The 14744-nt window shown below is 42.2% G+C and overlaps 1 protein-coding gene across 9 annotated transcripts in view; it reads right to left on the bottom strand.

Moving 5' to 3' along the window:
• LRRFIP1 (LRR binding FLII interacting protein 1) overlaps positions 1 to 14744 on the bottom strand; it is a 108833-nt gene that overhangs the window by 21600 nt on the left and 72489 nt on the right. For all 9 annotated transcript variants that reach the window (XM_054277513.1, XM_054277515.1, XM_054277517.1 and 6 more), the window contains 3 exons: positions 11376 to 11453; positions 3211 to 3243; positions 2315 to 2440 (listed from right to left, as the gene is read on the bottom strand). In XM_054277513.1, the coding sequence (XP_054133488.1) occupies positions 2315 to 2440; positions 3211 to 3243; positions 11376 to 11453 (237 nt within the window). The remainder of the gene's footprint in view (positions 1 to 2314; positions 2441 to 3210; positions 3244 to 11375; positions 11454 to 14744) is intronic.

The following is a 14744-nucleotide window of genomic DNA, read 5'->3' as shown; positions in this document are numbered from 1 at the left end:
GAGAAATGGCAAGCACAGGAAAGGCACCAGGATTTGGAAAACTCAGAAAGGAGCTGGAAAGGAAGTATATGCAAGGAAGAAGTTAAGGAAGTTCTGCTCCACTCCTTCAGCATGCCATGTTTTGGTGTCAGCATCAAACAGTGCAGCTTAGGTCCAAATCACCCCAAAAGGCAGTCTAAGGGACATGGATTGAAATATTTTTATGCAGTGTGATTATTTTGCTTTATCTGCTACTCAGTAACCACAAAGGAAACCAAAATTTTACCAAAAAAAGGATTAACTACTGCTGTTTTCATAAAACTCACTTAAAATGGCAACACCTTCATCTGTCAGCACTGAGCTGATGACACGATCAGCAATTAATGCTGGCAAATGTTGAATTTATCTATTTGCCTTTTCCAAAAAACCACAGCTTGTGTCACTGCTCACTTAGGAGGTGGGTAAAACATGGATGTACAAGTTGGTTGTTGTATTGATGTTGTATTTATAAACAAAATAAAATTTTGTTTATACAAAATGTATTTATGGCTTCATGGAAGCAGTAAGAGCTTCACCATTCCTTCTTCATGTTAAATGAAGTGGCCTTGATAAATGGAGTTTTGTTGCAAGAATTGTTTAAGGGGAAACCAAAATGACACCTCACATGGCCTTATAAAAATAAAAACAGACAAGGTTCTAAACTCATATTTGTTTTTAGTACTGTAGGAAATGAGTTCTAGTTCATCTCCCAATACTGGATTAGGAAACTATATTAAAAAAACCCAAATAATTTTAATTTGCTATATATATTTTATATAGTATATTTGCTATATACATTTTATTTATAGATATATATTTATTTATATATATTTTATCATTTGCTATATATATTTTATATTTTATATAGTTTCCTGGATTAGGAAACTATATTAGAAAAACACCAAATAATTTTAATTTGCTATATATATTTTATATAGTATATTTGCTATATACATTTTATTTATATATATATATATTTATATAGTTTTATTTACATATATTTTATTTATATATTTTTATTTATATATATTTTATCATTTGCTATATATATTATATAGTATATTTGCTATATACGATTTCTTTATTTCTAGATATTTTTATAATAATTTATAATAGATATTTATTTATAATAATTTATAATATATATTTATATATTTTTATTTCTATATATTTATTTATATATATTTTAAAATTGTATATATATATTTTATATTTTATATAGTTTCCTGGATTAGGAAACTATATTAGAAAAACACCAAATAATTTTAATTTGCTATATATATTTTATATAGTATATTTGCTATATACATTTTATTTATATATATATTTTATTTATATGTATTTTATTTATATATACTTTATAATTTGCTAGATATATTTTGTATAGTATATTTGCTATATACATTTTATTTTTACATATATATTTATTTTTTTATATTTTATTTATAGATATTATTTATATATATTTTATAATTTGCTATATATATTTTATATTTTATATCATTTCCTGGATTAGGAAACTATATTCAAAAACCCCAAATAATTTTAATTTGCTAGAAAAACAATGCAAACCAGCAAAGACAACATGCAGTGGCAACCAGGAGCCTTTCAGGGAGCACTTGGAAGCATTTCCCACCACAACCCCCTCAAGTCAGAAAAATTTGCTAGTTAATGAGACACTGCACCCAGTTAAGTTCCCAGGAGAACAGCATGCAGGGGCAGCTCTGGGCTCACACTGGGTTAATGCTCACGCAGCACTCAGTACCTTCAGCTCTTTCAGCCCCTGCATGTATTTGCCTTCTACATCCTGAATCTGGTCCTTTAGCTCATAGATGTCCTGAGGGAGGTGACAAAGGTCAGTGACAGCACTAAGGGCAGGGTGCAGCTGGCAGGGACCAGCAGGGCTCAAGGTGCTGCTCCCAACACCTCTCCCACACTCCTCAAAGGCTCTGAGCCTAAGCCGAGGCCTTGCCACACCACCAGATTTCATGGTCAGGGGTTTGGGTTAATTCTGATTCTCTTGGCTGGAAAAAACAGAATCTGCAGTGTCAAGGATGAGGCACAGACCCAGGTTCAAAGGCTCCAGCAGTCCCAGCCCTCCTCTGTCCCTTTCAGTGATGGTCACCCTCTGTGCCAGGCCCTCTCCTCTGTGTTATCCCCACCCTCCTCCCATTCCCTGCTCCAGGCTGGGAGGGCCCATCTGAGACACATCTCCAGCAAAGCTTCTCCTTCCAGCAGCCCACTCACTGCCCCTGAAGGACATTCCCTCATTTATTCTGGGATGAGCACTCCTCACCTTGATTTCCCTGATGGAAGCCTCTGTGTCAGCTGAGATGGACGTGTCCCCACTGCCTCTCCGTGAAGAAGTGCCTCCCAGAGAGGCCAAGGTAGCTGCTGACAAACTTGAGACAGTTCGTGCTCCCTACAATCACACACACATAAACTGCTCAGAACTTTCTTTTCCACATAAATTGTGAGTTTGTAGCTTTCCCCTTTTCTTTTTTTTTAATACATTCATTACACCAATCCTTGCACTTCTGAACGATGCGCTTCTGATTAAAATCAAACTTTCCAAGAAGTAAAAAAATCAAAATCAAGATTTAACAAGGGAAACTAATGAGAAAAAGCAGATCGGAAGTATTTAAATAAGAGTGCAATAGGAGTTTGCATAATTTAGCTTCTAACTGCTAATTCTTAATTGGAGAAAGTCTTTCGGGGCTTGTATCAGCCTGCCAGACATTTTCAGAACTTGCAATAACACATTCTGTGGAAGCTGTGGAAGCTCCCCTCCTTTATGGATATTTATTTACTCTGCAGCAGTGGCCACATGAACTGTTTGACTGTACTCAGGGTTAATGCAGCAGTCTCCTCTTTTATGACGATGATTTATTTATTTTTACATAAATAACTTAGGTCTCATAATTAAGATCTAATAAACACACACAGTGTTTGCGTGGCTTAGCCTAAAGCAGTTTCAGCCAACTGCTGCTGAAGGTCAGCTACTTAACATTGAGTAAGCAGGGGCTGAAAAGTTCATCTTCAAAAATGCAGCAGAAAGAAGGCTCCAGAAATTCCAATTTTTGCCTCACAGTGGATTTTATAGGAGATTTCTGTGCACTCATGGCAAGCTGTACCCATGGAAAAGAATGAACAAAGCACTATTGTCAGAATAATTGATAAGATCCTTCTTACCTTCTCAAAGTCTTTTTCTGGCCTTTCCTCAATCTGTAAAAGAGAGGTTGAGAAGGAATTATTAATAGAATCAATAAAGGGTAGGAGAAAGCAGTAATATACCAGAAATGCCACCACATCTTCCCCATCCCAAAAAGCAAGGTACCAAGTTAGACTTGAAATCTAAAGCTTCAAAGCTGTGGTTAATATTCCCCTCTCAAGACAAAGAGGGACTTCAAGCAAAGATCCTAGACTACAAAACTGACCCTCAAATCAAAAATCAGGGATCAGTCCAAAGTCTGAATAGGTGGCTTTTTAAGGGTTTCAGTATTTCACTGCAATTCGCTGATTTACAAGAGAGATCCTGTTCTAAAATTATTCTAGAAGAACCCAAACAGTGAGAAAGCAGCATTTAGGAGAACAGAAAATCACCATGGATGCAGACAGCTGAAGGGTTTAAAAGTTACAGAACATATCCACCTGAAATGGAACTAAGTGTAAAAAGGAGTGAATGAAACTAAAAACTCAGCAGAACTCAACAAAACCTGAATTCTTCTTGGGACATTCAGCACAGTCAAGCTGGTTTCCCAAAAGACTCCTAGAAAAATTAATGTCTTATCCAGAGCAAGAAGAGCCTAATTGGTAAAGGGAATAGTGTTTTTGAAACTACTGGAAAAACAATCAGGGCAGAGCTGATTCAGGGGAAGGCAGGGCATAACTGAGGTTAAGTTGATAATTTCCACTAAAACACACTCAAAACCTACATCTCTTCCTAATCAGTCCACATTTGGCACAGTTGTTTGGAGCTTTTTTTTTTTTATTATTTAGAACAATATGGGGATAATCTCACTCATTATTCTTCAATTTACCTATGTTACCGTATTTTAAAAAAATCTCAGAATTGTGAGGTACCTGTTAAAAATCAGCTTTTCACAGCTAAAATTCCTTGAGAATTAGCATTAAGAAAACTTAAGGCTGAGGCTTCAAAGTAAAATAAGCCAGACTTAAAGCACTAGATCTAAACTTGCAAAGATAGTGAACACATAAAATCTTTAGGAAATACCCCTCAAATCTCTGAATTTGGAGGCAATAAGAGAGGGTCATTAATGAAGGCAGACAATTTAGCTCAGACCCAATGAACAAGATGGACTGAATTGTGCAAACAGCTTTTTATTTTCATGCCAGACAGCTCCAAGTGCTGGATTTGGCAGCCTTCTAGCCTGGCCAAACACTGTGGTATTGTTTATCAGGATAGCTGTGGCAGTGTCAATAAAGGCAGGTGACAAAAGATTTGTGTGTCCACACACATGTACCTCTGGAAATCTGTGTACAGCCTTTGCAAAATCTGTCCTACAGGGCACAACTCAAAATATTTTTGTTCCTCCAGCCATCTGCACAATGGCCTCTATTTTCTGGAACAAAGTGCAACGTCAGTTTTTAGCAAAATAAAGAAGGGAGCAAATATTGATATTGGTTTAATGATGCAATGCATGAATAAAATAAAATAAAATAAAATAAAATAAATAAAATAAAATAAAATAAATTTGACTCATCACATGAGTCAAACAGAAGCTTGCATTTACAAAGGGGAATGTTGAAGACAACGTGGTGAGAGACATGACTGCAGTGAGTGTTTCTACTCAGAGCATTCCTAGCCACACCTGTGAAGCCTGCTACACCTTTATTGCAAAACTGTCTTAAATAATGACTCTGATGGAGCATAATCTTTAATAATGAAAGCTATTAAGCAACATCTAAAATTGAGCTGGTTAAGGAAACAGGCCAGATTTCATCTTCATCCACTCAGTGCCATGAATGTCATACTCAGAGTAGTTTCTCCTCAAAACCAGCAACTATCCCTAACAATTCATTTAAATATTAACACTTAAAAACTCAATCAATTTCAAGAAAAGCCAGTTCCTCACACCAAAATAACAGCCTTACATTACACAGCTGCCTCCTGCTACACTAGTTTTCTAAGCAAAAAGCCAGGCTGAAAGAAGCAGCATTTAATTTTATGGTTACAGGGCAGTGATACACCAAAATCTGTCTTGTACAAAGAGAGAAACCTACTTTAGATGAATATTTTATACAACTTTCATCGTGCTCATGTTTAGATTAATGTATTCACAGTACCTTTTAAAAAGATAAATTTTTCCTAAAGGAATCAGCCACCAGAGGGACCTCCAGGTTTCAGCTTTGCCCCAGTCCCTCCCAAGCCCTCTGGCAGTTGATTCAGCAATAAATGAAACAGAGAAAGGTCAGGAGAGAAATGTTTATGTTTATTTGAAGTTGTACAGAATTCCTGCCCCAAACACTTGATTCTGTATTAGCATACAATCAAGAGCACTGCAATTGTTAAATGGGCTGAGAAGAACTTCTCCACCTTCACATGCACTCAGCACAGCCCTTCGTAAAAATATCCTGGCTTTGGGACTTTTCCACACACAAACATAAAGGACTGACAGAATACTTGCCAGAAAAGGACATTTAAAGAGGGATTCACCTAATGGTAGCTTTAATTTACACAACACTACCATTTCTCATTTGCACGTGGGTCTGTCTCTAATCACAGATTATCTTCCTCTCCACCAACAACTGGGGCAATTTGTACTTCAGTGCATAAAAAAGCAGGAAAAGGAAGTAATTTTCCAAGGAACTCCAGCATGCATATCTTTGTTTTGGCTGCTCTCTGCAAAGTAGGTGCAGTGGGATCAGAGTTCAGCCTCCTCTGACAGCAATTTCAGAATAAATCCAGAGGCACATTACAAACACGTCACCAATATCAGAGCTCACCACAGCTGGAAACACAACCTGAGCAAGATCATCCCACAAGCCTTTATATGGCCAAAGTGCCTGTTTCCCATGGATTAAAAGGGTTTAAACCCTTTTAGGGTGAAGCTCTTTGCCACCAGTGGGGTGTCCAAAATGAGTTCCTGCAGCACCAGCACAGAGCATCCAACCAAACACCTACTGCAAGTACAGGGATCTTAAATTCAGTGAAAGGCCAGGACTGAGGCACAGTTTCCAGCTTCCAGGCTCCTGAATAATCAGGGAAGGGAAGGCTGGAATTCTTCTGCCTGTGCCACGTTCCTTGCTTAGGTATCAGAACAGTTTCAGTGTTCAGAACTGTGGCTGTCCCTGCTCCAGCTCACATCTTGCACTTAACTTCCTTACAAAAGCAAAGGGGAATTTTGGTGACAAATCAAATTAAGATCATTTCCTGCCCTAAAGTAGCACAGCACAGCTTGCAATGGAAATATGGCCCACAGCAGAGAAAAACTGTTAGGCTAGAGCTTAACAGCATGGTATCTACAAAACCTGGAATTAAGAAGAAGGAAAGAGGCACTGCAGTCAGTACAACCCCTCCAAGAATTCCCATCTTACCAGTCTGATCAGCTGGAACAGAGCTCCTGCTGCTTCTCTGAGAGCCACCTGAACTCCAGCAATTAGCAGCAGTCAGCAGGGGAAAACCACTGCTGAGATCTGTCAGGTCTGAGGAGGGCTTGTGAGAAGGATCCTCTCTCAGGAATGAGTGCTATGCCAAACGTCACTGCCTAAACAAACTTATCAGTGCCAGAAATGCAAGTTAGCACTGCAGCAAATCCTCACTCCAGAGGGGCCCAAAGCACATCCAGACTGTCAGAGGCAGGGTTAGGACACAACCTGCCCTATCCAAAGAGTCCCAAAGCACATGCAGACTGTCAGAGGCAGGGCTGGGATACAACCTGCCCTATCCAAAGGGGCCCAAAGCACATCCAGACTGTCAGAGGCAGGGCTAGGATACAACCTACCCTATCCCAAAGCACATGCAGACTATCAGAGGCAGGGCTGGGATACAACCTGCCCTATCCAAAGGTTGTATCAGACTGTCAGAGGGAAGGCTAGGATACAACCTACCCTATCCCAAAGCACATGCAGACTGTAAGAGGTAGGGCTAGGACACAACCTGCCCTATCCAAAGGGGCCCAAAGCACACCCAGACCATCAGAGGCAGGGCCAGGATACAACCTACCCTACCCCAAAGCACATGCAGACTGTCAGAGGCAGGGCTAGGATACAACCTACCCTATCCAAAGGATCCCAAAGCACATGTAGACTGTCAGAGGGAAGGTTAGGACACAACCTGCCCTATCCCAAAGTACATCCAGACTGTCAGAGGCAAGGCTAGGACACAACCTAACCTAACCAGAGGGTCCCAAAGCACATGCAGACTGTCAGAGGCAGGGCTAGGATACAACCTACCCTATCCAGAGAGAAGGCAAAGCTTCCTAAGTGCCTCCACCACAATGTGCCTTCATTTCTTTCTCTAAGTCTGTGCCAGTGTTCACAGCTGGGCACTGAGGTATGCCCTCACTGGGGACTGAGAGGGCAGCAGGGATCTGGCAGTGCTGGTGGATGGCCAGCTGGATCTGAGCCAGCAGTGCCTGGAGCCAGGAGGGACATCCCTGTCCTGGGGGATCACCCCAGCAGTGCCAGCCAGGCCAGGGAGGGCATTGTCCTGTCTGCTCTGGGCTGGGGCAGCTTTAGATAAGATTTAAAGCTGTTAGGGAGCCTCCAAGGGAGGGACAGAAGATGGGGATGGGGCTGCAGGGGACACACAAGGAGCAGCTGAGGGCAGCTGGATTGTTCAGCTGGAGCAGAGGAGACTGAGGGCAGAGCTCAGCACGGCTGGCACCTTCCATCCCTGGGGCAGCTCCACTCTCTGCTCCCTGTGATTCCTCCGGATCCAGGACATGGCTGGAGCTGTCTCAGGGGATGTTTAGGCTGGATTTCAGGAAAAGGTTCTCCCCCCAGAGGGTGCTGGGCACTGCCCAGGCTCCCCAAGGAATGGGCACAGCCCCAGTGGATAACACTCCCAGGGATGCACAGGGTGGGATTGCTGGGGGTCTGTGCAGGGCCAGGGCTTGGACTGATGATCCCTGTGGGTCCCTTCCAGCTCAGGATATTCCACAGGAATGTGTGTGTGCTCAGGATAAACTCTCACTGCTTGTGCTGCTGCCTGAGCCTCCACAAACCAGGAGGAACCACCATCACCATCACCATCATCATCATCAGCACAGCCCTCTCCTCTTGTTTCACCTGCCTTGCCCTAGAGAGCCTTCACACAAATACTACTGAGCCTGTTCCAGATTTAGAAATAATTGCTTTTCACTAGTAGCTTCTTGATTTAGAAAAGAAAAATAACAAAACTCCTGCAATTCATATCACAAGTCCCAACTCTGCCAACACATGCTGAGAGCTCAGGCCCATCTGTACAGAAATGTCTGATGTTTGCTCTCAGTAGTGTTAAGATTTGTAGTTTCTGTGAGGATGGTTTAATATTAAACAACACATTTGCATATCTGCAGTAACTGCAAGGACAGCAGATAATTACCAGTGGGATAACATGAAAAATGTTAAGGGAAAATAAACAAACAGCAAACTTCTTTCAGATATAGTGAATTCTTAAAATAACTACAAAGCCAAATATTCACACATTGTGTTGAAGCATCTTCCTGCCTTTGACTGTATCACCAACACGGTAACACAAATGAGAACAGAGCTAGCAAAGCTGTGCACAGCAGGAAAGCCACTGCAGGAAAACTACTGCTGCTTTTTGCTCACTGCTCACTGAACAGTGACAGGAGGGGGAAACCAAACTCTGAGTAAAACATTTCAGAGCTGCAGGGACAAGCTGTTGTATGCTTTAATTTAGGAAGTTCCATGGAATCATTCTCCACTCTCAAGTACCTGACTGAAAACTCTACAAGAACACTTTGAATCTTGTCAGTAAAAGTGATCCCTCCCTTGAGTTACTGGAAAAGCAATGTCTGTTTAATGCAGGAAAAATATTATAATCACAAAATGCTGCTGGATTGACCCTGTGTAGCAATGAGAACTTTTAGGATCAGCTGGACTCACTATGGCATTAACTCTGCTTTCAAGGTGACAGAGATAAGGGAAGCTCTTCACAGCAGGCAATAAACCACTAATTAAACCAAAAAAAGGTGATTTAAGGAGTGCCTGCTGTCTCCCTGCTGAGCAGATTTTTAGCTTGGTGCTGACTCAGCACAGCATCTCCAGCCACTTGCATACCACAGGGCCAAAGTGTAAGCAGGGGATTTAAAACGCAAACCCTCCCCTGCATCCTGTGATTCCTGTGAGGAGCTTGCAGGAGTGACCCAGCTGGCACACAGAAAACACCAACTGCACTGTGTGGGTACCCAGTTCTTAGTGCCCTAACAGCGCTGTCATGGAATCCCTGTTTATTCTGGTTAGTTCTTGCTTTGGGGGTAATTGAAATTCAGTTTGCAATGCCATTTAAGATGTATTACTAATGTAAGTTATATTCTGCAAGAACTCATAGCTCAGGGACTCAGGTTCAGGGGCTAATTAAAACACTGATTTATTTATAGCTCACCAGCTGCCGTACAGTATCCAATGAAAATCTCTGTTTTTTAACAATTTTAAAAAGTGAATGTACCCTTAGAACACCAAAACTTCAGAGCACACAGCTCTGTTGTATCAGTTCTCAAATGGCAGACTCCAAAACTCACTCACTCTGGCAAATTAATGTTGTTATATTTTAGTTTACTGTAAGCTGCATGTTTTCTCTACCAGATATCCTAGAGCACTCAGCAGCTGTCCTCATGCTTGGAAATAAATCAGAAATACCCAGAGCTGGAAACAGCCACAGAGAGGAACAGCCACAGAGAGAAAGCACAAGGTGCTATTAAAAAATTCAAGACAGAAACCCCCTAAAAGCAGGGGACAGCCAAGCCTTTAGTGATGCCCTGTGAAGGCTGACCTGGAGCAGAGGCTGGACAGAGTTAAAGGATAAAGCAGGGATTTATTAAAAGGCCTCAATGGATCCACTTTGGGCAGCACAAGAGCCCAGCCAGGGCTGAACCCAAGATGAACCAAAATGGTCACAAAATGGACAACTGGTCACGGGGTCTCTCACTTTTATCAGTTCTGATCCATTTGCATATTGGAGTTAATTGTCCAGTTACAGCTTTAGCCCATGCAGTCCCATCCTTCTTGTTTTTCTGTCTTCAGCCCATGTTTTTTGTGCTCTTAGGCCTGAGATCTGGATCATTTATCTTTGGTCCCCAGCTAGAGAAGGAATTGTTTTGTCTCCCTGCTCTGTGAAGAGAGCTCACCAACCCCTACTATGAAGCTCAGACCCACACACTAAAGCAGCACAGAACGTGAAAAATATAAAAGCTCAAACCTGAGGCATCATTAGACTTGAGCATTGCTCAGCCACAGCTTGTGCTGGGTGCTCTTTATCCCTCTAGCACTTCACCCTGCTAAAGACTGCAGTGCCTGGCACTCTGCAGTCCCACAAAATGATCAAATCCAACCTCTGGAGAGCCCTGCAGCTCTGCACCAAAATACTGCTCACTGGACAGAAACTGAACTGCTTGAATGCTGCAGGAGATTTAGGGTTTCCTCCTCCCCAAAAGGAGACACAGCACTCCCATCAACATCCCAGTCTTTTCCACAATAACCTTGCTGGGCTTTTTTCTCCATTTAAAGCAAACACAGCATTGTCATGAGAGTCCAAAGTGCAATGAGAGTCCAAACATTCATCTGCATAGAAATCACTTCAATTTTGCAATTCATCCTCTGGTTACTTTGTCTAAACAGGCATCTGCAAAGGAATCACTTCAGTTCTGTAATTCCTCCTCTGGTTTCTTTGTCTTAAGCACTGCCCAGAAAGTCCAATTAACACCCTAAGAAACTCACAGAAACTCCTTTAACTAATTTTCTCCATCACTGCATTTATAAATCCAGGTATACAAGCCCTGATATTTAGAGGATTAATGCTCAGATGAGTGACTAGTGGTTACTATTTAACAGTGCCATTAAGGGAAATGTCTGAGGTAGGTGTACCTGAATCACTAAAAAAATCTTCCTGCTGTTTTATGGACTACCAGGTTGCAGATAGAATTTTATAGCCGAAATTTCTGTAGAAATCTTTCTAGAATTTTATAGCTGCTGCCATTGCTACTACTAGAGAATTTTTCACTCTGAGGTTCCAAATATTTAGGCAGATTACAGGAGAAGTGTGACAGCACTTTTAAGCAAATAATACATCCCTTGAGGATTACTCAGAGACAGTGACCTCTCTGCACAAAAAAAGGACCTTGAAGGAGGGAGGAATGAAATAAAGGGCAAAGAGAAAGAGAGGAGCTCACCACTGGACTGGCCCGAGCAGAGCTGGCTCTGGAGGATGCCCGGGATCCCGACCCAAGGTAGCAGCTGTACTCAGAGGGCTGCAGCAGGAAATCCAGGAACAGCAGGCAGAGAAAAGAGAGAGCCATTAGAACTGGCAAGGGAAGCAGGAGAGGATGTGGAGCATCACATCTGAAATCAGTTCAAGAGATGGTTACATGCAGCTGGACAAAGGAACAGCAGTGAAAAACAGAGAATTGTTAATTTGAAAATCAAGGCAAGCAGTAATTCCACTGGCAGTTCAAGTAGAGATTTGACTCAATTCTTGAATACTAATAATTTATTTATATCTCTTCAGGTACCAGTGACAAGTAAACAATTCAGTTTCTCTACAAAAGCCTCCATCCTACTACTTTCCAAGAGCTCTGGTGAATCATTTTCCCATGTTCCCAACATTATGCACATATAAAATGAATTCATGCTCCGCAGGCCAAAGGAAGAAACATCCATCTATGTGGGGATTAAAGTAAAAACTGAGCCCAGCTCAGAGGCTGAGTCTCTTTCCTGGTTTTCCAGCACCTGCAGTCCTCATCTCCTGCCAAAGAAAGTCTTGTAGCTTTTTTTGAAAGGACACATCTGAGCAGAGATGCAGGACAGGGCTGGCTGGTTGCTGACATGGACAAGGAACGTGTCCATGCTCTTTTATTTCCAGAGCTTTTAATGCATTGAAAATGGAGCAGGGAAATAAAAGTTTAAAGCATCAGGGAAACAGAACTCGAACTTACCCTGGAAACAATGAGTTTATTACAGAGGTGATTAGGACTCAGAAATAACACACAGAAATCTGAAGAATTAGCGTACTTTGGAGATGCTGTGGGTTTCTTCAGGGCTTTTTTTATTAAGTCACTACAGGAGCACCCAGGCCACTGCAGGGCTGCTCCATCACCATTAGTCACAGCAGCACAGCATCAAATTAAGCTTGCAGCACTAATGAATGGTGAGAGGGTAAGCTGGAAATAACCCCAGCTAGAGCAGAAGCCCACAAAACATCCTGTGCAGGGTGCACAGCCCATGGGCAGGGCAGTGCCCTTGGATGCACCCCGAGGGAGGGCCTGGCACAGTGTCCAGAGCAGCTGGGGCTGCCCCTGGATCCCTGGAATGGTCAGTGCTGGGGAGGGCTTGGAGCACCCTGGAGAGGGGAAGGTGACCCTGCCCAGGTGGCCTTTGATGTCCCTTCCAACCCCAGAGCTGGGGTTGTCCTGTGGTTGACTCTGTGTTCTACACTGGCTTTGTGCACCTGATCTTCGTTTCAGAGGTTATAAAACTCTGCTGCACACTGCTTCCAACTACTGCCAGTCAAACAATAATGCCTAAATCAAAGGCAAAAAGCACTGAAGTAAAAACACAGGTTTTGTTTGGTCACTGCAGTGTTTTCTGCCTAACAAAAGAAGGGTTTAGAATAAATTTGAAATGTGTGACAGGGAAAAAGCTGTAAGTACTGATGAGCCCCATATTAATGTTTCCAGGCCCTATTTATCCCACAGCTGCTCCCTGTGCACTGCAGGGCTGACTGTGGAAGTGGCTGTGACCATGCAAGGCCACTTTCAGCCTCACCCCCTGCCCTTCCAAAAACATTTTTTGGGAACAGCCAGCAGAGGTGACACTCCCTGTCCAGGTTCAGAGGCATTAAAGCAACCACAGGTGCTGTGACAAGGTCACTGCCTCTGGGGCAAACCCCTCCTGCTCCAAGTCTCTCATTACTCCAGGAACTGGAAAGGCTGGGTTACACACAAATAAACACCTGTGGCTCAGGGTGGGATGGGGATGGGAGTGGAGGGAGGGGAAAGCACCAGGGTTTCAGTCCTCATGCCACCGACAGCCCCTGAAAGACTTGCAAACAAGTTTTGGGCTGAAAGATTGATTGATTTCTCACAGCTGTGAATCAGTGGGCTGGCAAGAGGATGGCACAGCCCTTGAAGGACCAGCAAGTGCTCAGTAAGCATTCTTCAAAGTGTTTCCTCCTCCAAGCTAATAAAAATGAGATGTTTAAAGTTAACATCACTGTCTGCCTCGAGGCTTTTCACTCTTACGGCCTTAGAAGGTGGTTGTTTGTTTGCTGGGGTTCTCTTGGTTGGTTGGGTTCTGCTATGAGAGGCAGAATAAGCAGAGGGCTCACAGAGGAGGACTGAAAAATCTAAAGAGATTGCCCTTTTTATTTATTTTTTTTCCAGGTGGACACAACAGCAGCAGATGGACTGCCTGCCCCAAACACCCATAGAGAATAAGAGGTGAAGGCATTTTGTACCTTTTAATCTGTAAACCAACTCGTGGAGTTTCTGTTTTGAAAATACACAATTTATATGGTCATTCCTTATACTGTTGCTCCCCATCCATGACAGAGCCCTCCACTCTCATCAACACACATTTTGGAAGCACTGTCACTTACATGAATGTAAAATATATTTGACTATAAATCCAAGAACAAAACCAAGCCAGCCATATATTCCCAAAAATCATTCACTTTACACTGCTTGTGTGGAACTGATTTTTACATTTTTGGCTGCTTGCTTTTCAAAACTGTATTTGACAAGAAGAATTAAGTCTCAGGGAGGGAAAGGATTTCATGTATGGCCTTTCCAAATTGTTTTATCTGCAAACTGAGTGTGAGGCAGACCTGAATTCCCTGTCCCACAGAGGGACGAATTCCCATTGGAAACTCATGGGAAATCCAAGAAACAAAACCAAGCCACCCATATATTCCCAAAAATCATTCACTTCACACTGCTTGTGTGGAACTGATTTTTAAATTTTTGGCTGATTATTTTTTAAACTTGAATTCTTCTCAGTTTTGACCAGCAGAATTAAGTCTTAGGGAGGGAAAGGCCTTTCCAAGGTGTTTTATCTGCACACCAAGCATAGGCAAAAGTGGATTCCCTGTCCCACAGAGGGATGAGCTCCCATTGATCACTGCTCCATGGAAGCTGGTGGGAAATCCAAGAAACAAAACCAAGCCACCCATATATTCCCAAAAATCATTCACTTCACACTGCTTGTGTGGAACTGATTTTTACATTTTTGGCTGATTATTTTTCAAAATTGTACTTGACAAGAAGAATTAAGACTTAGGGGGGGGAAGGATTTCATGTATGGCCTTATGGATTTCATTTATGGCCTTTCCAAGGTGTTTGATCTGTGCGAGGCAGAAGTGGATTCCCAGTCCCACAGAGGGATGAGTTCCCATCCATCACTGCTCCATGGAAGCTGGTGGGAAATACAAGAAACAAAATCAAGCCACCCATATATTCCCACTTCACACTGCTTATGTGGAACTGATTTTTACATTTTTGGCTGATTATTTTTCAAAATTGTATTTGACAAGAAGAATAAGTCTT

This window comes from Melozone crissalis, unplaced genomic scaffold (genome assembly GCF_028551555.1).
Source record: "Melozone crissalis strain CALT ecotype California unplaced genomic scaffold, PUWL_Pcris_2 ptg000023l_1, whole genome shotgun sequence".
In the NCBI taxonomy this organism is placed as follows: Eukaryota; Metazoa; Chordata; class Aves; order Passeriformes; family Passerellidae; genus Melozone; species Melozone crissalis.
This window is presented reverse-complemented; position numbering and strand designations above follow the sequence as displayed.